Genomic DNA, 25,918 nt, shown 5'->3' on the forward strand with positions numbered 1-25,918 from the left:
CGCCATGAAAAATGTGGTTTTCAATGGCAGGAAGTGCACTTCAAAGAAACGACGTAGATGATAATATCTGAAGCTAGTCAAATACATCACTAGTATCATTTGACATAGCATCGAAAGCATTACTACTACGAAAATAATTGACTGCGCAACGGTGACTACCTTCAGAACAGTGTTCGTAAAGCTAGTGAAGACTGCAAAAATGAATCCCGCACCGAAGCTTGTAACACCGAAGAAAAACAGAGCCGTCCATCCTATGATCATCAACTTCTGTGTACGGTGATCGACGGGTGCATTAAGCATGATCATGCGTTTGTCAAACTTATCCAAACATTCCAAGATGGCCCATATCTTTTTCCCAACAATCGCATTGCTGATCGAGATCGCTATAGCAAACACACCAGTCAACCGAATCAACAGGCTAGTGGCTTGATGTAGATACGTGGCATCCTTTTCGCTGTACATCTGCTGAGCATAATATCCGCCAACTACAAGCACTACTAAGCATACTAATTGGGCCACAAAGCAGGCGAAACTTTTCCACGAAATGTACAACTGACCGGTGTTTCTATTTCGATCGACGAAAAGCTCGCCACATACTTTCAATGTGAGCAAATGCAGGTTTACTACGTCGAACACATCGGTACAGCTTCGTGCAAAGGCTAAACTTCTTCTCCATCCGTACATGACTGATGTTGTTTACAGTACTGGTCACTTTCAAACTAAAACGGTTAGGAGTTTCGGGACGAAATTCATCAATGTCCATTATGTAAACCAATGTCAATATTCCTCGTCGCTTTGTCGGACCCCGGCACTGCTGCTATCATGCAAGCTGATGCATAATTTATGAACCAAACACACCAAGTTTATGTAGCGTGAAATTTATTGTCTTAATTAAAATGAATCCCATCCATCGACATACTCACGCGCGTTTCGTGATCGATACGCCAGGCCACGGTGTACCTGCGTGATATAATGTCAAGATTTTCGTTCCCGATTAGGACATGCACACTTCATACCTTTATCAATTTATAAAACATACCCCGATAATTACACATTAATGTTCATACATTCCAGACATTTTGGACGTCACATTGGGCGGCACGATTGGCGCGGGACTAAGCGAGAACCCTTTGTGCTTGGACAATAAACAAAACGAGATAATTAAGCTGATAATTTGAAGCTATTTGCGAACGAAAAAAAAACTACTCTCCACCGTAGAATCGTGGAATTTCGGTGTCTGCAGTTAAAGCTGGCCTTGGCGCACCATTTGTCTTGCTGGTTTGGTTAATTAAAATGGCACACCTAACAAACCATATCACTGGCAAATCGAAAGTGTTGTAATAAGATGATTTACGAAGAATCTTATTCTTCGTGCAGGCGTTTGGCGGCACAAGGGGATCGGGGGTCTATCGAAAGGGTTAGATTAATTCCGAACGATTACAACCAAACAGTGCCGGATTCACAGCCAACTTCTGGTAATTGATTCCGAAGGTCGTAAATCGTTTTCGCACCGGGTGACAAAGTGCGTTGTGGAGCGGTTTTGAAATGTGGCTAGCAATCACGGTTGCCTTCCGTCAAGTGGTGGATTGAATCTCTCTTAATTGCTTTTGTTTGAAGTTGAATGAGACTGTGGGGAGATAGATTTTACCGACCGTGGGCCCCTTTGGTTGTCTGACACTCCGTCCGTAACAACGATCCGTCGTTACAATACACACCGCACGCACCTTCCTGGTGAATCCTAGACGGCATCCCAAACGGGCTCGTGATGAAAATAACCGTAATTTCTCACTCATTATCTGAAGGGCAAGCAAATTCAGCCACCAACGCCATCCTCTTCGGGGTTTACATTGCTGGGTCGCGTGTTCGCAACACATCCTACTTAAGAAGACTTCATTAATTTGCCTCCTCACCAGTCGCGCTGTAGCGCACCGGGCCTTCCCACCATGCACCATCCACCTGCTGGTGACAAATGACGGCAAATTATGGCAAAGACCCACCACATGACAAAACTTTCGCCAAACCTCTGTTCTTAAGGTGGGCACAATTCTGCCACCACTACAACCTGTCTGACGAAGCTCGGGCAGTCATTCGTGGTGGTTTGGGTTAGTTTACTGGTGGTTTTACAGCATTAAGTACATCCGACAGCTTCGCAAGACGATGGTTGTTTCACAGTTTTAACGTTTCCAGAAATACGATACTGCAACAACAGTATCGTCCTCATTTACATTCCCAATCACAACTGGAGCAGAACCTCTTTCTCCAATCAGGTGATTGAGATGAAAACCTTGCGCTACACATCAACAACCAACCTTCAGACGAACGATTCCAAATTCAGACCATCGCCATCAAAATGCTCACAAACCAACCCATACACAACGTTTGCAAAAATGCATCAAAAGAATCGCTCGGTTCTTTGGCGACAGATGAGCATCCAGATGACAACCAACTCGTTTGCAAATCGTTAGCGAGTTTGATATGAGGCAACAACAGGGCGACTTCATCCGGATGCCTCAATGCTGGTCTTATGCAATGAAGTGCGTCTTGCTCGAATTCTGTCACGACTCGGTACGACCGTGTCAATTCTGTACCGCACGGCTGAATTTGCGAATTCGTGCGGTAAACCGTCCAACCGCTTGCCATACCCCCGTCCTCCGATGGAATTCCAAATTCAAAAAGAAATGACGTATACAACCGACCTGGAGCGCACATTTTTAATGCACCTTCTCACGCAGCGCTGCTCTACTATCGTACCGGCTTCAATGCTTCACGAATGAAATCTAATAAACGATGCTCTAACATTTCCAGCGTGGCTAAACATTTATAATTCCATTACGCCATACCGGTTCGCCTTCTTCCTGAGATGGAAGTTAAAATACCTTCATTCGAATGCTCGAGGCGCCTTGCAAACGTCTTCAGCGTATGAGTTAACGTGTCTTAGAAAATTGTTTCGAACCACTGACGAACGATGATAAGAAGATTCCGGACGTTGTTTGTTTCGGTGTAACTCGCACTTCTAGCTGGATCTTTCTGGAATTTACTTTGCTTATTTTCAAAACCTCGTAACATCGAGGTCAAATGTTTGATTCGGAGTGAAGAGATATAGGAAAAAATAACATTTTTTTGGCAAAAGCTAACCACATTTAACCACATGTGGGGTATGAAATTTCATGTAGCCTTAAAAAAACTACTAAAGTTACTCCTTCCAGCAGAAGTTTCTACCTTGCTCGCTTCCTTATCAGACAGAGCACCCCGTGAGATCTGTGATTCTATTATTTACTTGTTACATCGATTGGTCGGAACAGTGTATTCGATTGCTTTCTACCACGCAATTATCGTGCGGCAAGCACCCGCACAGCATTCTATCGCCCCGGAAATGCCCACCCACCCATGCACCGTGAACCGACGCACGATGCACGTGCTTAGGGCAATCAGAATTAATGAAATCAATTTTTCATAAACCCCAATTACGCTCGCGATCCATATCTGATCGTTCACCCGGGTGGGCGCCCAACAGTCATCCGAGGCAAAACCGTGCGGCAAGCGTGAAAACTCTTCCGAAACCAGTCGAGCGTTAAACGCGAGCACGGTGATAAGGTTCGGTTTTTCTTTTTAAAACAAAATTGGCTCTTGGACGTTTCGGGCTCCGCGGAGGATGAAAAACTTACTAGTCATGCTGCGCTTGGCACGCTTTTTTGGCTTCAACAGTTACCTTTATCAAGAAACGAAGGATGGCTTCGTGGCTACACTTTCCCGGTCGGGCATTTGTTTGTACGCCGTGAACATACTTGCGTACGCGTACTTTGCCGTGGAAAATGTGCGCAACCCGAAAACCTACACCTACACCGGGTCGGAAATCGTGGACAGTGGAGGAAAAATCCTGCTCGAAGCAGGTTTCTGCGATATAATTCTAATTCTGTTGGGGCGGTTCTACCGGCGTCAATGGACTGCTGAACTGTTGAATAGCTTTCGATCGATTGATAAACAACTGGATGCCTTGGGCGCTCGGCAGACGCGTACGTTGCACCGCAGCGAGCTACTGTTCCACCTGCTGCTGCTGGTGTTGTGCACAATCGGTGCAATGGTTTACTCGGTGTATGCGGTTCTGCGGGAAAATCTTAACTACAACACACCGATGTTCATCGGTCACCTGATGGTTGGTGTCTCGATTGGAGTTATCCACGGCATTTGCAGCACTGAAGTTTACGAGCTACGCTTACGCTTAATCGACGTTAACGCACACATACGGTGAGTGTGAATGCACCACGAACGCAATGCAATCATAATTCGTCTATGACGTTTAAAAATCCACAGCAGTAACCTGTGCGATCCCAGTTTCTACGCTTTGCAACCGGCTTTCGGAAGACAAATCATCAAAATAAGCTCAAAACACGAGGTTCATTGGCGAAAAGAACTCATCGCTCGTATGGGATTGATCTATGACGAGTTACACAGCATTTCGACGAAAATTAGCAATCGCTACAAATTTGTGGTCCGTATCACCGCTAACCGATTCTGCAAAAATTCGCCCACAACGATTATTTCGATTTTTTTCCCAGGTTTCCGGTTACTGCATTTTGAACGTACTGTTTGGAATCATGGCGATATACACCTTCTATCGCGCTATCTTTGTAGCTGGTTACGAAAAGCGGTACTCCATCAGCATATTCTTGGTTTGGGACTTGATATACAAGCTTAGCCTGTTTCAATCGCTCAGCAACTGTCACTTGCTTCAGGCAGAGGTTTGTAAAGCAGCGTGTTAACGAATTCCCGAACCCGTAGCATCATTCGAACTCATTATCCCATCGATTCCAGGGGAAACAAACAGCAACGTACGTTAGTTACGCAATGTCTCAAGAAACAGATAAATTATGTATTAAAAAGGTAAAGTCTTACAGTGATGTTTACATCAAGTCCTCATGTGCTACTAAGATATATTCCTTTTCACACATAGCTGCATAGCTTTCTTTGTCAAATACAACATAATGCCATCAAAGCTACCACCTACACATTCGACATAAATTTAGGTGCATTTTTCGCGGTGAGTATTCACTTGCAAGCATCGTGCGATTGTTTCTCACCCTTTTCTTATTCATTCTCCTTAAACAGATTTTGGTGACCAATGTGACGTACCTGTTCATACTGCTACAGTTTGCTGGGTAACTGTACGGCTTTACAACTAATCCGTGTTTAAGAAACCAGACAAGTGAAATAGTTATTGCTCTCACCCACATACTCTCACACCCTGTCTGTCCGTCCCTCTCTTTTGCAACCCGTTCCCTTGAGTGATGATGAGTCGATAAATCCGCTCCGTTCTCGAAAGACATCCCTAAAGCTTCCATCATTCCAAGTTCCTAGCCGCACTTCCAATGGAGCCGCCCAGCCGCCGCTGGAAGTGTTCCATCAGTGTTTCCACCTGTTTATACTGAAATCGCCGCCTGGTGCTCAGAACCGAACGGCACCCGAATCGTCTAGTATCTGCCCTTGGCACGGCGCATGTCCGGCGAACACGCTTCCCTGTGAGCACGGTGCCGCGAATGCCGGCTTCGGTTCCAACGCTGTTCCGTTCGGTACACGTTCGAACGGAAACGGATGTTTAGAACCAGTTCCAGTCTCGTCGAAACCGTGCATCAGTAGCGGTCGGTGTTCGGTGTGTTGCACCCTTCAACGGTTGGCACTCCTACGCGACGTACCGAAACCCGTACTAAACTTTTTCGCGAACGGTGCGGATAGTGCGGTGTTATCGTTAAAGAATACTCACCCCTTGCTTTGCGGCCCACCAACACAAGCTTGATGTCGCCGATCAGATTTCACGCTTGAATTGCCCGTAACGGCCGACACCACTGCACAGAATATACGCAAAAAGGATTTTTCACGTACATTGATTATGTAAATAACGCCACCGAGTGTTTCGCGTTCTGCACGGTGAATGACAAATATGTCTCATCCCGTTGCCGCTGGATGATCTTAGGTGTTTGTGTGTCTGTGTGTCCGTGTGTTTGTGAAGTGCGTGCTGCAGGTGAAAATAAAAATTTAACCTAAGTGAACAAGTGCAAGGAAAGCACCACCGTGCTAGGCAGCAGTTCCTTGATTTAACCATAGCATCTGTTGGATTATCCCTCATTAACATGTCATCAAAACGGGGTACATACGGTGTGTGCTGTGAACGCGTCCCCCACGAATCCAGTGCGAGGCATTGAGAAGAAACATCGAAGGTGAGGTGGAAATGGGTGTCTGAATGTTCGTTCAAGTGGAATCATGAAATTGAGATGAAAAGTGCAAAAATGTCGTGAGCTTAACCCGTTTCCAGTGGTGATATTGGGCGTTCGAAAGGAGGCTGAGAAATAACTTCGGGGTTTTTGGGCCCACACACCGCACCAGAAGGAGCAGCGGTTCGTTGGGCGTTGGGCATTGAAACGGAAAGTTTTCATCACATTCCGTCGCCACATTACGATCTAGTGCCAGTGATAGAGAGCGAGAACGCATATTCCCACGGTCAACGGAGTGCCAGTGTGCGTACGCTGGGCCACATCAGGCGGCAATTTAAAGGATGCGGCACGTTTACTTCGACCAAAACGGTAGTTAAATTGTGCGAAAGTAGATCTGAGTTTACGGGGGGAAAAGAAGCAAAACTTCTTGCCTTCTGTGAACGCCCAACCATCCTGCGAGGGCCGAGCCACCCGAGGGTCACATTGGTGCCGTGTTTGTTAAGTATTTTAATGTGTGCTGACTTGCGGAACGTGGACGACCGTGGTTCAACATAAAACGCATCACACTGGACGAGGTAAGCCGGATGGTTGAGCAACAAGGAAACTTTAAGTAGGACGCCATGTGAAGATACGGCGTTTGTTTATAAGAAAGACCAGCAGACCCGACCAAAGCAAACGCCGAGAGTCCGTGCTAGTGGGAAGATATAAAATCGATAAACTTTACTTATTCGCTCGTTACGAGGATGCGGTTCTGGTGTTCGGTACGTACGGAACGTTCCACAAATGCAGGAAGACAATCATGCCTGGTGTAAAAAATGTTTCAAATCACTTATGAATTTATCTTTCCCTCGCCACAACACTAATGGCCACCTTTGCTTTTCGATGGTCCAATCACTTCCTTCTGCTGGTTCGGTTCAGGTACTTGCGAGCTAATACCCACAATTTCTGCACTCCACACACTAAATTACACAAATTATGCTTTTATTTGACCCAGGGCGTGGTTCGCAATCATCTTCCATTAGAAACGCACGATCATTTTGCTTCGCTACGCATCGTCACCAGAGCCGGCTCTGGTCGTCTAATTTTGAAAATGTGTTAAAACGCGCTGTACACTTCATCGCCCACAAGCTAACTTCAATCCCCCATTTCACAAGTCGAGGACATTTTTGGAAATTCCATCCCCCGGGGGAGATAAAGTCACCGAAAACAATTTCTTCACTCTTTAATTGACTCACAAAACAAACGCCTGACAGATGCTTGATGTAACCGACTAACCATGAAAACTCAATTATCCTTTTTCCATTCTGCGTCCGAGCAGCGTCCGAGCTGGAGCCGACATCTCGCGCCCCCCTCCCGGACGATCTCTTCTCACGCCTACGCTGGTCAAATTCCCGTTCGTTTATCCAACCATCCGGTCTCGTACGGTAATTTTCCACGATGGTGAATACGTAACATTTTCAGACAAAAAGAGCAAAAACAAAAAGACAGGCCCATGTACAACGTGTATCCCATGCACGCTCTCGCTGATGTCCCTTTGCTGCACGGAACGGCAACTTCCAAGAACTGTCCACAGCGAACCAAACGCCGCACTGAATTATAGTCGTTTGTTGTGCGAAGGTTGATTTGCCCGTTTTTTTTGTGCTTTTTCTCACTTTGGCTCGTTTGGCCGTGTCCACCCGGGACCAGTATCCCGGCGGGATCGGAAGAATTAAACCAAGCGGTTGGAGTGTACGTGGGTGGGTGGAAATCAACTTGAGGGCAGACTAAACTGCACTCATGCCCATCAGGATGCTTGTGCCCCGATCGATCCATCAGCTCTGTTTGTCCGTCCCTGGCTACTGCTCCAATCTTCCATTTCTTCCGCGGAGGTCTTGGTTTCTCGTGTGATAAATTTACTACACTCGCCGTTGCTGCTGGTGTTATTATTGTTGGTGATGGAAAACTTGTCCAACAAGGAGTTCTGCACTTCTTATCGAACTTCCTTCCCTTTATTGAGCAGTGAGCACGATTTTTCCCAAGCCATCAGTTAGAAAAACTAAATTCAAACGCAGAACACATCAAAACTCAATTACCCATGTGCTTCCGCCTGTCCGAACGTAAACCTTCCATCAGAGGGTTACATCACCACGGTACTTGTGGGTGTGCTGCATGCGTATGCGTGCGTGGGTATGTGTGTGACATGAAAAACTTGGTACCATACTTCACTCCGACTGCTTCACGAGTCGCAAATCGCTTACCACAAGGATGATCTTGCCTCGTACAAGTGGTCCGATAACAGTGGAAATGAGCCGGTAACCGGTAACTGGTTGAGTAAATAAAAATCCCTCCATGTCCTCGGGCTCGGAACAGGCTGGTTATGCCACTCTACGAACGAGGAAATAACCACTCTGGCGCTAGCGAACTCGCACACTGCACAATGGGAATGATTGATTGGGTTATGGATTGAATTTCTCTTCCCGGCCGCTTACATTACGGTCGGTATGGTCGGTTTGGGTGTGTCCTTTTCACCCAGGGACAGCGATGCATATCACCGCACGAAACATTCCAAACTCGACTGTCCGCCGAACCGGAAACTCACTTACAGCTGTCCACACGCCGTAAATGTGGTTCGAAACAATCGATCCGAATGCACCGCGATGCGGATGGAACGTAAAAAAAGCTCCACGTCTTCAATGCAGCTTGAAAATTTCTGCTGAACAATCGAACTTTCGCAAGCGGACGAGTGGGCGAGCAATGAGAAAAAAAAATGGCAGGAATAATTCAATCGTTGAATTCCAACACTTGTCATTGAACCGTCCGAGGCTGTGTCCGTTGAATGTCCTACGCTCCTTATCCCGCTGCTGATGAGTTCGTCAATTCGCCATGCTCAGCAGAACGATCATGGGCCTCACCGTGCAGTTATTCCAGCTACTCGGCAGTATTTGCCACTTCAGCAGACTCTTCGACTCTCCTCCAGGCGCTGCAAAGTGGCTCAAAGTGACAGGCACTACGTCAGTTAGCAGCACATTCACTGTCACTTTGCCGTCTCCAGACGAAACAAGCGACTTCCGTTGGCAAACCACCGCCACCGCCATCATCCACCATCTCGTCGTCCACTCGCAATCATCCATGTGCAAGAAGCGCTGCCATTCGCTTCCACCAGAATGTGAATGAAGAAAGCGATTCAACTCATCTCACAACCCCCGGTTAGGGTAGACGCACCAAGCAACGACATGAATAAAAAAAAATGCTGCTCCATCTCCTCATGGACGTGTGCGTGGGTTTCATGTCTTTTATCTGTATGTGGCACGATATGGACGACTACAGCAACCCTCATCATATATGGGCAGGGAGTGCCCGAAATCTTGGAACCATGCTCGCACAAAAGCGAGCTACTGACATCAGAGAGTTGCTAACCATTGCAAGGATAATTGAATAAAACGGTATTTTTATATAATTTACAGTTTTCCCTTGGGCCATTGCGTTTCGCTTGATGCTTTTCGGTTTGCTACTGATTATTTGCGCCAGACGACGGGGTTTTCGTCGAATGGTTAGCGAGCAAGAGCACTTTTTGCTACAACCGGGGTCTGCACCATCGGCAGTGACGATATCTTTGTCGTAGACGACCTACAGCAGCAACGTTCAGGCGAATGTTATGTAACACCCCATTTTCTGCTCACTAATTGCTGAAAATTATTTACTTTTCACAGATTGAACACAGATAAGCCAAATATTTAACGCTCACAAAACAGGATACTACAACCACAACCAATATACAATTAAAGTCCCTAAAGGAACACACTTAACTTCAGCAAATGTCCTCCACCTTTAAAGCCTCTTTCATTCAATCACTACAAAAAGATCGTTTTGCTACTGCACAACCACAAAAACGAATGCAGCTAAGAAACCATAAACTTCTCCGTCACTTCCTTGCAATTAACTCCACGATCAATTCCGAGTCCATTCAATCAACAAACCCATAAATTTCAAGCACATCGAATCCGATCTCATTGCCGAATGCCACAAACATTAGCCCACCTTCCATTTGCAACATTCGTCCGCTGTAAGTACTAAATTGCTACTACCTAAATTCCAGCCCCCTGCGAACAGACCCAAAACCTGAGCCGCGCGGTACGACAGAAGGCATGTGCTTGACTTACAAATAAATTAAGCTTATTTAGAGACCGACGTTGTCGATTCGGATGGTTGGCATCGGAGTGGCGTGTAGGTGCAGGATGAATGAAATACCGCCATAACCGTAATGCTGCATCCCTGCAAGTAAATAGAAAAGCCAAGTTAGTCTTGCGTTTAATGTCCAAACAGATTATCTGGAATGAATAGATATCAGCAAACTTTACATGACTGTTTACATCGCAACAATCAATTGCCAAACACGCAACATCCATACATTTCTTGCGTGTTATCTCACACTTCCATTGTTCCATTGACCGTTGTCATAAACTTCCGCTATCATACAGATGTTCCAACATTTCTCGATTATTAAAACCCCCGGGGAGGGACAAAAAACTCCAAAATGTATTACTTCTTTTTCGCCCGCCGGCACTTAAGGGCCAACGAAATCGATACCGATCTTCTGAAAATTTTCGTCCATTTAACCACAGCCAAACCGGCCAACGGGACCGGCACGGCCCAAACCAAAACCAAATCAACCACCCGAAGATTGAGCGATTGAGTGCTTTTATTTATATTTATTACAATCAATTGCCGAACTGGGAACAACTTTTTGCCACGGAAAAAGCTATTAAATTGATTTTTATTTTATTTGCGCTTCTCGTTTTGGGGCTAAACGGTTTCCATTTCTTGTGCTACGATTCCACACGCTCGCTCGGAATCTTCGCTAATGTTCCGCAACCGTTCCAAGAAAACAGAAATCAAATGGGAGTGAACAGAATGGTTCGCATAGCTTTATTTTACCACGGTCAACTTAGCGTTTAGTTATGTGCGTTCAAACCATTGGATGGTCGTTTCTTGGAGGATGCAAAAGATTCAACAACATGTTAGTCCGTTGGACATTGCTACCCTAATGATAACAAAACCAAACCTCCAAAACCAATAAGCAAAACCTGCCGTGAGCAACGTGGCGGCCTGCTGCTGGTCACCCAACGGAGCCGTTGCTGGTGGTGGATCCTTGGCGGACGATTGCGAGTGGCGAGAGTAGAATTGTTTATGACACTTTGACGGTATTTTGCCTCGTTCGAAATAACAGCACGGACGAAAAGAATGCGCCCGTCACACGGGGTGGGCGAAGAGTCACAAAAACTGATTGCTTCCGGTAAGAAAGCGAATTTCGGAATTATGCTGTGCCCGTTTTTCTGACAGAAATGACCACATTCTACGACGGAAATTTCGGTAAGGAATGTTTACCCACACTAACTGCATGTTTCTTTCTTCCCTTTCCCGGTAGTGCTGGACGCGGAAAAAACTGCGCTCAACAAACATTCGTACACCCGGATCGATTTCCAGTGCTTCGGAATAAGTGCAGTTTGTGTTTCGCTCCGGCAGAGAAAGCGTTTAAACCTTACGCAGCCAGGCAAACGCAGTTGTGATTAGGGCGCGGTGCACGAGTGGAATAATCAAGCAATATTTCTCCACTCCACTCGTTCAAACCCGTTCGATCGGAACTGAATCGCCTATAGCAGCCACAGTCTTGCCGAACTAACCGAAGACATAATTTAACAACAGTTCCGGACCGGGAAAGAAAAACCCGCCACACAAATCTACCACAGAACAACGCGAACAACCAGGCGAAGATAAATGATGGCAGCAGAAAGCCGGAACTCCAAGCAAACAGCATTCAAAACAACGAACGTCGGACGTCATGAACGTATAAGCGAAGACTGTCGCGGTCTTGGCGCGTAGGCTCTGTAGTGCTCTGTCGCTCTATTTCTTTATGTAGCTTCCTTTTCTGCAACAAAAACGCAAACACAAAAGATTACTTTTCTTTCTGAGCATCCAAACACTTGCGAAGGTCTATAAACACTTCTTCGCACGCTACCAACCACCGAACGGAGCTTCAACATTCATCAAAACCGTCCACGAAAAACAAGTCTCGGTTTGAGTCTTGTTATCACACTGCTGTGACAGGAAAAAACCTTTAGGCCTGGTCGGGCGGACAGCACTGTACTGAGTTAGTTTTCCTTTTTTGAGAAAACTTCTCGCTTCTCAGCCTCGGCGCATCTCACACAAACGGGTGGCTGGCGGTCATTCGCATCCTCGAGACGCAAGGCATCGGAAGCCAACCCGCAAAGTGTCATCAAGAAAAGGCGTCGGGAAAACATAATCCCAACCATTCGATTTCCCGCCGAATTTTAAAGGCGCACACTCAGGAATACGGATGTCCTTTCCTGCTGCTGTCAATCAATCGATCTGTCTCGATCTATCGCAATTCATGGCAGCATGGCCTAGGGGTATGGTAACAATCGTCAAATCTTCCAATCAGAAATCAAAAGTGTTAAAAGTACGGCAAGGAAACCGATCAATACATACCCGTTCGTGCGAGTTTTAGTGAGTGTTACAGCATTCCATCTTTCGCGGCCACGCGTCCAAAACCCCCCACAAAACATCCGCACGTACACAGACGAAAGTGAACGAGCAAAAGAAAAAAGAAGTTCCCGCACAAAAAGTGTCTGGTTCGGGATGGAAAATGGTGGGAAATTTGTTGTCAGGTGAAAAGTGCTTAAATTTCCCATCCACTACATTCCATTTCTTACACGTGCACTCGGTTCGTGCAAAGATTTTCTAAAACGAAAATAAGCGCTCTGGTACCGATGCGCCACTCGGCAAACACGTTGCGTGAGTGTGTGTGTGTATTTATTCCAGTGTTTTTACTTTTGTGTATCTGTGTGTGTACTTCTATGCTATACTAGCTAGTATGATGTGCAGTCAGCTTTAGTGTACAACCTATAGCCCAGTGCCCCAGGCAGAGCCGGGGAAAAAGTTAAACCATACTTAAAGTTCAGTGGCGTATTCAACAGCGAGTGTACCGCACAGCGTTTCATGTGTATGCGTGGATGTGAAAAGTAATGCAAAGAAAAACGGCGTCAACAACAACTCATTCAGCCACCATCGTCCTTCGCAGGCGTCTGCTGGAGCATTGCGCCACAGCCTAACGAAGTTGGTGTTGGTTGATTGTACCGACGGCAACAGTATCGTCGTCGACGTGGTGTAACTGGAAACACTCCGCCGGTAACGATCGTCCGGAAGCCCCCTCCATCAGTCAATGGCGTCTCTGGGTGGTGGGAAAATAATGGGGAAAAACATGGCATCAATTTCCACGACGATTTTACTGCTAATATGGAGTACAGGTAAGCCCCCATGGTACAACATGACGGATGCGCTTAGCACCATATCAGCGTTGCATTTCATGAGTTAATTGGTCCAGCGATACAGTGTTCCCATGTTTTTTCCCATCTCTAGAATCATTTATAAAATAGTGTAAAATACGTTCGAACATCGAGAATGAGAAATGAATCCTATCGGGCGAAAGCAAAAACCATTACGCTCGTCTCTAATTGGTTATTGATTGATGATTGGTTATCACGCATGGGTTAACAATAGTGCATCAAATGGATGTTGTTTGTTCAACAGATCTAGCGATGATTTCGGCTTACCATGGGATCTAATGATCGCACCATATCGTTACCATTAATGAGTCAATATGTTTGCGTACGAGTTTCACCATTCGTAACAAGTGTTTTGAACCACCATGTAGACTCTATTTAATTAGGGGAATGATAGCAACATTGAATTTTGCATAAAATATTATATCCGACAGATATAAACAGATATAAAAACCCCATTTCGAGACAGCCATTCGATTTCCCACAAACGCACACATTTACAAATGCGCGCGATTTCAGGTGAAATTCACCGCACGGCACGCAAACCTGTCGACTTTTCGACGACCTACCCGCGCCCGGTACGAAATTGCTTGACATTTTATGAATAGCTCTTTGTGTTATGATTAATGACTCTCCTTAGACCCCTAACGACGTGACCAAATTCTTTTCTAACCGTAGCTTACAATTTCTTACCGGCGAATTTTGTGAATTCGTACACTTTGCCTTTCCCGTGGTGAAACAATATTGAAACGCTTGCAGAATGTACTGTGCGAAGCCTGTCAGTCTGGATGCAGGATGTGATTGATGGGGCAAAACAGAATCAAAAATTTAGCAACAACCGTAGCAACGGCACCAGCCTATAATATGCTGTCGGTGGAATCGTATTCCGAACAACCACAACTGTTTGCGTTTGAACCCCACGTACCATTACACATAAAGGTGAAAGTACGCTTCATTCATAGCGTGCATTAAAGGATTTTTACATTTGCTCGATAAGAGCTACGGGCATAGCGCAGTTCTGCTTTATGCTGAGAGAAAAAACATCTTTAGTGAGCAGTATACACAATTTTAGATTCATCTTCAGCTTCAACGGTAGTTCTTCTGAATTATCAAGCATTTCCTGCAAAAAAATCACCACGAAGTTGACTCTAGCACAGCATTTTTTTCATATGATACCAAAAAACCTTATCTACACTATCAATGTAGCTCTAATCACAACTTACGATCAGGAACATCTCGCCCTATTACCTATTTACTACCTCGTACCTTCGCAATCTTCTCAAACACTCTGAAAATGTCGCCTACAATATATTTCTCTTAACAACTCTATTCCTTTCTCTCCAGAATTTACCATTGGCAGCATAAGAGTCGACGAAAACCGGGATAACAGTGAAGGTATATATGAACTTCGAGTAGCTTCTTTTAGTGGTTTGCAACTCTTGGCTTCTCACTTCCGTTTCGTACTGTACTTCTTTTAGTGGTTAGTTGTAGTTTTTCTTTTTCTTTTATTGTATGCTGTATGATAGCTCATATTGGGCAACACAATTCTACCATAAAGTTGTGCGATTTTCAGCAAAGCTGACGTTTTTATACACATCATAACACAGTTTCAGCAATCCTTTGCAATTCACATTTGCATTGTATTTAATGCTAGAATTGCAGTGTTATTGCTGATGCCGTATCTAATGCCGAAAACTGCATCGGTCGACTACACACCCCAAACAGCACAAACTGCTGATAACTGGGTTTCCTTTCTTGAAAACTTGAAAACCGGATATTCTAGGAATACACCATTGTGGCACCATGAAAAATGCAATATCCTCATGGCTAATCATAAACATGAAACATTATCAACGTCTCATATTTCAACGGCTTCGCCCCAAACCCCCCTAAAAACGCTTTTCTAACGGCGTTGAATGGCGGAAAATGAACCCAAAGTGTTCCGGCCAGCACAGAAAGCGAAGGGAAAATATGACTTATGGAAGGAACACAAAAGTGGCACCGAAAACTGTTGGGTTCCAAACCGCCACAGCAGGCAAATAACGCTAACCTTTTAACGGAGCTGATTATGATAATTAATTCATGTATTCTTGGAGTGTGACTTTCCAACCGTTTCGAGTCTTGTTTCTTGTTCTTTTTTTTTTGTTTCGTTTGTCCTCTTTTCCACTCTTTCACTCTGTTGTTGCTAGCTTTCGTACGTATGCCACACCGCCAATATGCGCATTCTCCCATTTGGCAAATAAAAATTATTTCCCTAATTGTTTCAGTATGGTTGGGCTCAGCTGTCCTTTCTTAGCATCGCAATCGCTCTATGCATAAACTCCTACCATTGTTTTCTGGGAAACGCCAACAGTAGCGCGAACGCCATTTTCCCGATGCGCCTTTTTAAACATGGAAATTATTTTTCTCACCATTCACTTTGGATACACGTTTTATTGCTTTTTCATTCATAAAACCGGTTTCCAGGTTCAGTCAAATTTTGTTTTCGCCTTTTCGACATTGCAAACGATGTAAGATGCGGACTTTCGTGTCTTTTTTTAGTTTATAGACGATTATAAAGCTGATAGTATCTGCTCATAAACTGTACTACGATCTTTAAACAATAAAACATATGCATGAGTTGCCTCGCATGAGCTTGTCGTTTGCCTTATCCCGGGCACGCTCGGTTATACCTTAAATTAAATCAATATTGATTACATAATGTCTTTGAACAAACTGTTTGAACAACTCTCCTTTCAGCATTTTCGGATGTTAAAATCCATCCTAAAACACCTCACAACAAACTCAAATTTCCTCTAACTTGATTAGTTTAAATGAAGCAACAGCACGTATGACATTTCCGTGCATACCATTCAAGTACTGCAATGGTCGTACATGAGAAATAATCTCTCCCTCACAGTCACCGTCCCGAAGAACAAGTTTCTTTTCATCTTGCATCACGATGCAAGCGACAGTGGAAGGTTTTCCACTGTCGCTTGCATCGTTCAATGAAGGATGCATTTAACCAAAACCACATCAACAGTGATTGCATTATCGCGCAAGCTGATATTAAAACTCCACACAACCTTCCTGCAGGCTTGATGACACCAATGTTGTTGGCACCAACACCTTTGCTGCTTACTTTAATGTGCTTTCTCTTTCTCTCACCATACTTCCCTCCATTCCTAACCCCTTGCGGCAGATAACCGATCTTATGCGCGTCTCGTTACGACATGGACTCACGCTAGGAATATTGTGATAGCGTCCCTTTCGCCACATTTCAGCGGCGAAACACTTTTATCGACCTAGGTATACACACAAGATACGGCTAGGTGAGAAAACTAACCAACGTCCCTGTCCGCTGTATTCGTTTCGCTTTACTTTGAGATTGGATTTCCTGAAGCAGAAATAGGGCAACCGCGGGTTACCGTCCGCAAACTTTAATCATGTTGCCGCTTCCACGTACTTTCCACTGACATGAATAAGTTCTGACGATGGTTCCGTTTTAACACCTGTTCCTGCACTTCCCCCTTCCATGTCGTCCTAATCCTTTTTGGGGATTTTTCCACCTGCAGCACGAACCGCCACGCCATTTAAATGAACGGAAGCTACACTAAACTACCAGCAGCGCGATTCTCGACGTCCCATCGTCACTGCAGTCTGTCTTACGATTTTCCACAATATTTTCGTCTTTCCAAGATGCAGCAGCCAGTGCATGCAACGATGTCCTTGTGTACTTTCACCTCTTTTCGGTTCTTAAGACCCACTTTAGCACAATGCATTCTGCTAAAGTAAATTTTACGGTTTCCCGGTTTTAGCGAAAAACATAATTATCGCATTCGCACAAACATACTCAGACACACACACGCACACCCTCGCACAGCATGTAACACGACCATGTGAATGTTCCGTGCCTGACTGGCGTAGAAAATTGTGTTCATAAACTTTCCTGTCGGTAGAATTCATTCTTTCCCGACCCTTTTTCGTGTGCGCCCGTACAGTGGAAACATTGCTTTGCTGTTCAAGACTGTGCTTAATTCTTTACTATATGATCATCGGAACAAGGAGAAGCAGAAAAAAACAAACTCCTGTCTCTTCGCAAAGAGCCGCCTTCACTCCAACTAAAGAGTTCTGGTTTCGCTTGAAGCATTCCACGCAAACTGTAAGAAAGTAGCGAAAAAGAATCCCGGTGACAAAAGTTTTCATCCCACCTCCTGCTTCTGTTCATTGCGAACTCTCTCCACACACACATTTCACTTCAAACTCCCGGGTAAATTGAGCTTCGCACATCCCTTTCCTGATCCTTTCGAAATTCATTTCTGTCCTTCCTTCCGGCGACATTCACCATGAGGACTTTCTTCCGGTCCGTTCGTACCGGCATGGGAGAATGAAGGTGAGACTACAGTAACGGTACGCGAATACCTTTGGCACGAGCATTGTACAGCATTCAGCTTGTTGGGACTCGCAATTTAATATATTTAAATTCAGTTCCCATGCTCCAGCCACATTCACCGTGTGGCCAGAGAATTCGCGATGAACGGGGAGCGAGGAAAATGATGACAAACCTGCAGGCAAAACTTTTTCGCTTGTTTAATTTAGTCGTTAATTAGATTATGCATGTCAATTGTGCAATTCAGAAAGACGGGTCTTCGTCCTGCTTATAGGAATGACTCAAGTAGACGACTCTATATGTCTCTAAAACATGCCTCACAAATTGCTTTAGTCTATGCATCTCACGCTCCCTGTCTCTCCCGCTCGCCATGACCATTTCTTTTCGATCCTTCCGGTTCGGCTGAATGAGCCACAAATTTAGCCATCGTTGCGAAATGAGACAAAATTAAGAGAACAAATTTCATTTCGTAATTCGCGGCCGCGGGCAGACGGGTGGGACGGGACCGGGTACCGTGCTCCACGCTGAATGAATATCCCGGTAATGGGAATAAATGAATTTGCAAACCAAACTCAACACCATGACTCTTCTACAATTTGTGACAGTGGAAGGAAATTAGTACCGAAGACAAACACACACAATCAATTTATCTGTTCCGAAATATTTCGTTATTATGATTACTCCACCGACTGCCGACTGCCGACCGACAATGCGAAACGAACAAACTTCTCGTTAGCATACTTTTGAGTTCCATTGCCTTTGCTCGGACGACATAAATTGAGTCGCCTGCGCTTACCTTTACTCCTGAACGCAGAACGTCAGAATCCATCCAGTGGGCTTGACATGACCGTAATTAAATTCATACCCATATTACTTTATACTACTACTTCAGACTTATTTTTATTAAGCATTATAAATGTAATCTTAATATGAAATACCAAAATGTAGATATGATACAACTGGTTGATTGTATAAGAAGAAACTGCTAGTGGTTATTATCTCAAAATTTCAATAACTTAATTGTATTATTTCAAAATGGCTCAATCTTCTTAGTTTCGCTATTCATTTCCCTTTTATCAGCCCTAAACAATATCTCCCGAAAAACTGTGAACCCAAACACTTGGAAGCTTGCGAACTTATTGAATTTTCAGGACAATATACAAACATTATATAAATCATAGTAATCTCGAACCAATCCAACCTTTCATGTCTCCTCGCTTGCCTTTCTCTTTTTATATATAAAGCCTTGAATTAACCAAATTGTTGGTCGTAGCGCCAGCAATTTTTGCTATTTTCCATTACGAACGACGCTCTTAACTATCTTGCCTACAGTCGAAAATCGAAATTCTGCCTTACGCAGCCCCATCAACTCTTGTACAAGATGTGCACCAAACAATTGTGATACGACATTGTATGCTGACACAATTGCTTCCACACTCACACGACAACAATGCTGACCTTTTACGGGATGCTGTCCCAAAATCCCCAAGCGCCGAGGCGAAAGGATACAAGCATGGGATAATTTATCGCTATTTTATGGAAAATTTACGCACAACACTTCACGTTTCATCCTTCCGCTAGCTTATCACGTGCCTCGCGCAACAGCATCCCCGTTGTCTGATGGCAGCAAACCCAGCCAAGCCAGGCCCGACCATGCTGGGAGCGCTTCTTGGCGCTGTAGGCACCCCGAACACGCATGTCCTTGGCGAACGTACAGCGAAACACCAAAATTCAACGACCATGTTAACTTCGCGAAACAGCCTGTTTCAGATGCTTAGATTTATGATGATTACCAATGCAGAAGGCTAACGACATCGGCCATCCAAATGCTGTGAGACATTCTTGTTTTGCTACCTCCACTCATGCATTCGGCAACAGGATGCTGGACAACCTACTACTGATTGCAAATGATTACTGCTGTGATATTTGATTACACTGTTTTATGATGATCCCACACTGATGGGATAGCCAATAAAAATAATCGCGAAACCAGCTGAACACAACCGCGCACATAACAAACTGGTGGTTTGTTTTCATTTATTAGAAAATTGACTCAATTCTTGTGGACGAGCAGATCCCCCAATTTCATATCGGTGCTCAACAATACGCTCGAATTGTTATGCCTTTTAAGGATTAGTTGGTTTTTAACAAAATGCTCAGAAATTTCAACCTCATCAGTTACAGAATAATATTATAGAGGGATGGTGCATCCCAGAATTTGGCTAATACTACGTATAGTTAGTTCTACGTATGGATTACACGACCCAGTAAATATTTTAACAACGAGTGGGCGTATTGCTGACTTTGAAAACGCACTACTTGAACGGATCCAAAAATAGGTTACTTGCTAAATATGATCGCTCAAGCCCACGCCAGCTAGCCTGCCTATCCATCACTTCAAATCTGTGAACTTCATCAATAGCTCGGAGCCAATTAGCTTTTCCTTGAAATATGGCTGTACTCTGTAGAAATTATCACTTAATACACTTTTGAAATTGCTATCCCTCGCAAAACTTAATCCTCTCATGAATCTTTCCCATCCATCAGCAAGTCTTGTATAATGGCTTTTCGTGTTAAAGATTTTAATGATAATTCTCATTTCTCTAATTGCAATTTTTCAATAACTACCAAATTGGTAATACTTGTGCAATAAAAAAACGATTATTTATTTCATCGTTACACACTTCATTATTATTTTACCACAACAAGTGTGTCGCTGGTGAGCAAAATCACAATTCATTTCATTTGTATCACTTGTCACTGGCCGTTACCATCATGAAATGATACATTTTACCCACCCTTGCATTGCATGTCGAGCATGAAGATCAACATTGCCCATACGAATCTTCATTATCAGCATGACGCTTGTGATTATTTTGCAACCAACAAAACCACTTATCGGACAGGTCTGTATCTACGCGGACTGCAAAACTCATATGTATCTCTCACCGAGCCTGCAACCCCGAGTTTTGCAATTCAATCACATCCACAGCACAGCACACCGGATCTCACTTTAACACTGATGGCAGTCACAGCCAGTGCTATACATTTATTTACATTATGCACAGTCGATACCGACCGATTGCATGGCCTCCCCCGATTCGTGACCCGCCGACATATTGAATTTCGAGACAACTCGATTGCAAAATCAATTTCCAGTACACTCGGTGAGTTTCTCTAGGCCATGCGCAACCCTATCGGAATCGATAACGAAACCGATTCTCATAAGGGATTGCACGCTGCACGATAGATGCTTCCGTATGGATGCTGTCTGTAGGTGGGGGAAATTCGTAATGCAAATATATTGCCCGGGCATTCGCTAGCACTGGCCCCAGAGTTAGATGAGGTAGCGTTACGAACGGTAAGAAGTGAAGATTTTTTATTCCTCAAACTATACGCTTTTAGCTGGCAACTCTTTAAACCTCGATAACATAGCTATAGTTCAAAATGCTTCAAATACTTTCCCTCCAACGCACCCGGAAAACAATAAGTGCCAGTCAGCTAGCACTGACCCCGCAGATAAATCTAACATCATTTTCGCTTTCTTTTCCCCGCTTGCGTCGAAACTTTGACGTTAAAACTGTCCAAAGTTTCTACGCCTCGCTGTCCAAGCATCAGGTGGCGCTGAATGGCATGCCCAATTAATCACGATGGCCAAACACTTTCAATGAAATGCTTGCCAACCGGAAATCCACACAGGCCGTATATTATGCGAAACTTTTGAAAAGCTCGCCCATTGCGTAGTGGCCCACTCAACAGAAGTTGGTGCGGGTGTGATTGAAATGGAATTACTTCTGCCTTAGATCACAAGGAAAATTAACAAATTATCATATGGTACGGTGGAACGATGTACATTGAGTCATTAATTTTAGGAAGAAATATACAAAAAAAACACTAATTAATCATCATAATTTCAAATTGATTTATTTCCTTTCAAAATTCAATGAGCTATTTGTCAGTTTTAACTCACTCCTAAAAAACTGTGACATACATTTTGCAGCAGCATTCATCTACACATATTGCACTAGGCTACGAAAGGTAACACTTTGCTAACGTTCCAGTATCTATTAGGGTTTTTTTATTGGTTAACATTTGCCAAGAAAATAAACCTCATATCATCATCCGTCTTTTCAGACCCAATGCATGTCGATCCCAAAATCCGTATTTGCGCGATAAAATCGTAAAATGAATGGTACACTTTTTGTGAAGAGGATATGACGCTTAGGCAATAATTCCGAATATTATCCCATACTTCGTCAATCGTATTCAAAATTGTCGGATCATACTCGCCTTTGATCGGCCCTTTGATCTTTCTTTTGAGCTTTTCTTCACTAGGAAAATCATTGGAATAAGCTCAACTCGGGTCCTTAGTGAACAACATAATGCCACCATTCAGTAGCCAGCCCCATCTTTATCTGTACGAGAGCACCTGATTTGAAGCTCCCATCAAACCTGCCAATATGTAAATCAAGTAATCGTTTCCTAAAATTCTTCCCCGATAGCCAATCATTTCAATCAAAAGAACGTTCTTTTAACGCCAAACAACGACACATTGATGTAACTAGCAACCGCAACCGCAACATTTCCCCATAAAAACGTTAGTCCCCTTTCTAACCAGTTCACCTTTTAAAGCGCTCGAATCGGATTGTGTATCGCAACATGAAAAAAATACTATGAATTCGAATTTGACACAACCTTTCGGACTCCCTTGGGCTATCAGGAACACAAGGATCGAGGGCAAGCTTTCGGCCGGTTACAATCCATGGGAAGGAAACATATTCCATCCCTCCAACAAGGATGATAGTACCAGCCATTCGACGAATTTCGGTACAAATCTTTCCAATATGCGTGAAATATGCTTCCGAAGCCTTTCGTTTCTACACCTTCTGGCCTACAGCCATCATCCCCACCTGCTGGCTCACATTCTTCCCGTCGTCGAGTTCTCGGCTTATCGAATTTCCATCCCATCACGGTTTCAGCAGGATACGGCACAAAGTTCACCATTGAAGGAGAGAAAGAAAAAATACCATCGATCCCACAATCCCCCGAGAGCTCACGACTCTGTTGCCGAATGTTGGTTGAATATTTTGGTCGGATGAAAGCGTTATATGAATATTGAATGAATTTTGCGATTCCAGTTGGATTGCCCTGCTCTCCGTACCAGGGCCGAGCAGGACCGTCTGCTTTCAACTTTTGCTACCCCCAAACAACACTGCCGCACACGGCGCACAAGGCCGCCGGGACGAGGTGCTGATTTTGCAAAGAGAAATCGCTACGATCGTCGCACACAGTGCCCAAAAAAAAACCCGCACCACTTGGCAGCGGTTGGGCCAAATGCAAGGAAGAAGCACGACGAAAGGATACGAGCAATATGACCCTGCGGGAGAGCGTCGTTTGCTTCAGTTGGCAAAGCTGTTGAAAAGGAAAATGACGATCGAAAACTTCCGAACCATTCATGCCGTGTTTGAACCGTTTGGCTGCGTATGTGTGAGAGAGAGTTTTGTGATGGTACGACCAGTGGAATGGGCGAGTTGAAGTAAGCCTGACTCAATTCTCAAGTCACCAAGCCGACAACTTTTCCATACGTCCACAGCAAACATTTTTCGTTACACACGTCCTCGGGTAACATTGATCATTCAGTGGAACATGTACAAAAAGCAAAGGAGTTATAGCATTCTTTGCTTCATGCTTATGTCTTTCCGTTATCTTACCATGATGGAAAAATATGGATAAGCTCGTGAGAGACCTAGTTTGGAAGTTGGAACAAGCATCATCCGTATAATTTTTATCTGCTGCGTACTGCAGACGGAAAGATGGCTTTGTCTCCACGTTCACTTTAAACCCACTCCACCTCGTCATCGTCATGGAAGCGATCAACACTGGCAAACTGTTTTATGGTCGCCTTATCTGCGCATCTATGTCATTGCGTTTGTTGGGTCGTGTAAAGAAAAGTTTGCTTTGAAAAGCTTTTGTCTGCCGTCAATCAACGGTTCGGCTCAGACTTCGCAAAACCTTCGCAAAAACGAACCTTACATTTGATACAACAAATCCCCAGATTCCGTAACAGCACCTGACGCGCACATATCGCGTTGGGGCTTTGTGTGATTTTTTCCCACTTGCTCCGATTCCGAGATCGTTTGATGTTTTGACGACCAAAAATGGAGAAAACATTTTAACAGCACACACCACATTCCACCGATCCGGTGTTGTGCAAATGTTTGAATATGCGCACCGGGTGCGTGTTCAGGGTTTTTGGGGGGCATTGCGCGTTTGTATCACATTTTGTTATTCTGCCAGTCTGTTGATTTGCTGTCACCGTTCGTTTGTTACATTTTGCAGATATGACAACCGGCATCAGTAAAGGCAAACATTGGGGCACCTGCTGTCATCGATACACGTGTTTACTTTTTATCATGACTCCTTGTTACGGATAGTCCAGCGGAGGTGGTTGATATCTTTTCGCGCTATTGATCATTGCGCTCTGCCCTGGGTTTAAAACTTGTTTCACAACGCGCTGTAGCGTTTCTTTTTCCGAAAAAAATGGTTCATCTGTGCAGATTTACCCTTTCACAGTTTACAGTTCGGAATGCAAATATTTCATTTTGTGTGTGTTTTTTTTTTTTACATTTGTAATGTAGTTTTAAATTCGATTTTTCCTTATTCCACTAGGCAAGTTCTATTCCCAAAAACTTGCCCAACGAATAGTTCCGATCGTGCCAGTCACATACCAACTGCACTAGATGGCAGAAGTTGTGTATTTATTCAAAACTCTACCCTGCAATAAACTCGATTATTTACACTCGATGGACATTGACCGTTACTGCTGCAACGGCAACGGCAATGTCAGAACTCGCTCTGCTTTCATCAAAACTCACACGCTATGCTAACATTCCTGTGATAGATTCAATTACCAAGCGCTCCCAAAAGATTCTAAGCTCAGCTGAGTTTATAGCTAGAGCTCTGCACTGGCTTGCCGAAACGCCCAGTCGGTGATGTAAATAAAAAAGTAGCATTAAATTAAATCAACTACACTCGTTAGCAAATCAAAACAGTCCCTAACGAACGGTCATGCCGTACGGCGCCATCATCTAGAAGGACGCATTTTGGGCAGGAAGTGAAATGGAGTTCGATCCGATTCACCTGCTTGTGCCGTTTTGCTGTGTTGATCCAAAGGGTACGACAAGTAAAATAATCCAACCGTTACGATTTTTCATTTCATTGGGCATGTGGCGTGAAGAGCAACATGTCGTTTATTCATACGAAATCATGTCACCTATATTTCAGATGTCTAACATGGTGTTTTGCTAGGTTGTGTGGACTTAAATCATTTGACTGCGTTTTTCGTGAGGTTAATTATAATCGAATCGAATATTATGCAATAACCTCAGTTATTGTTCGGTTATTTGGGTTTGAGTTTTTATGATAAAAATATGGCGTTTCATTCCTAATTATGTTTTTAAAACAACCGTTTGTCAATGCTCTGAATAAATCATGGCTAATTCAACGACCCATCCAATGCAACAGTCGTTACCATTTATCATGCCGAATGCCTTTTCATCTACCGAGTAATCCGTTTGGTAATAAGGTTAGAAAGCTAAATAAGAGTAACCCGCATTTCGAGAAGTTTACTTTTAACGTCCATCAAATATTCATCCCAACCTGCCAGCAGTGTCGTATGGTTTCATTCAACCGTGCGTTAGTGCGCCGAATGTTTTGGGACAAGTGGAACGTGTCGTTATTCAGAAACGGAAAGCCTTTACCGAAATCCCTTGTCAAAGGCATCAAAATTGGTTACGTATTTTGTAAATTTTTGACAAAAACTTTCCTGCCTGTTCCCGAAAATCCTTTCTTGAAACAATGTTCGGTGCTGCAATCCGTTCTTGCCAAGTCCTAATTTAACATTCTGCAACCTTTCCCTCTCTCTGTCTCAGGGCGTAGCGGTGCGTTTACGCACACAAACAATGAACTTCCATCACAGACACGTCCTAATGCCGCCCGGAGCA

The 25,918-nt window shown here is 44.1% G+C and overlaps 1 protein-coding gene across 1 annotated transcript in view; it reads left to right on the forward strand.

Moving 5' to 3' along the window:
* The first annotated feature begins 13,425 nt into the window (after positions 1-13,425).
* Positions 13,426-25,918, forward strand: part of LOC128709794 (zwei Ig domain protein zig-8-like) — a 46,326-nt gene continuing 33,833 nt past the window's right edge. Inside the window, exons 1-2 of the mRNA XM_053804812.1 lie at positions 13,426-13,510; positions 14,891-14,941. Coding sequence (XP_053660787.1) covers positions 13,426-13,510; positions 14,891-14,941 — 136 coding nt within the window. The remainder of the gene's footprint in view (positions 13,511-14,890; positions 14,942-25,918) is intronic.

This window comes from Anopheles marshallii, chromosome 2 (genome assembly GCF_943734725.1).
Source record: "Anopheles marshallii chromosome 2, idAnoMarsDA_429_01, whole genome shotgun sequence".
Lineage (NCBI taxonomy): Eukaryota > Metazoa > Arthropoda > Insecta > Diptera > Culicidae > Anopheles > Anopheles marshallii.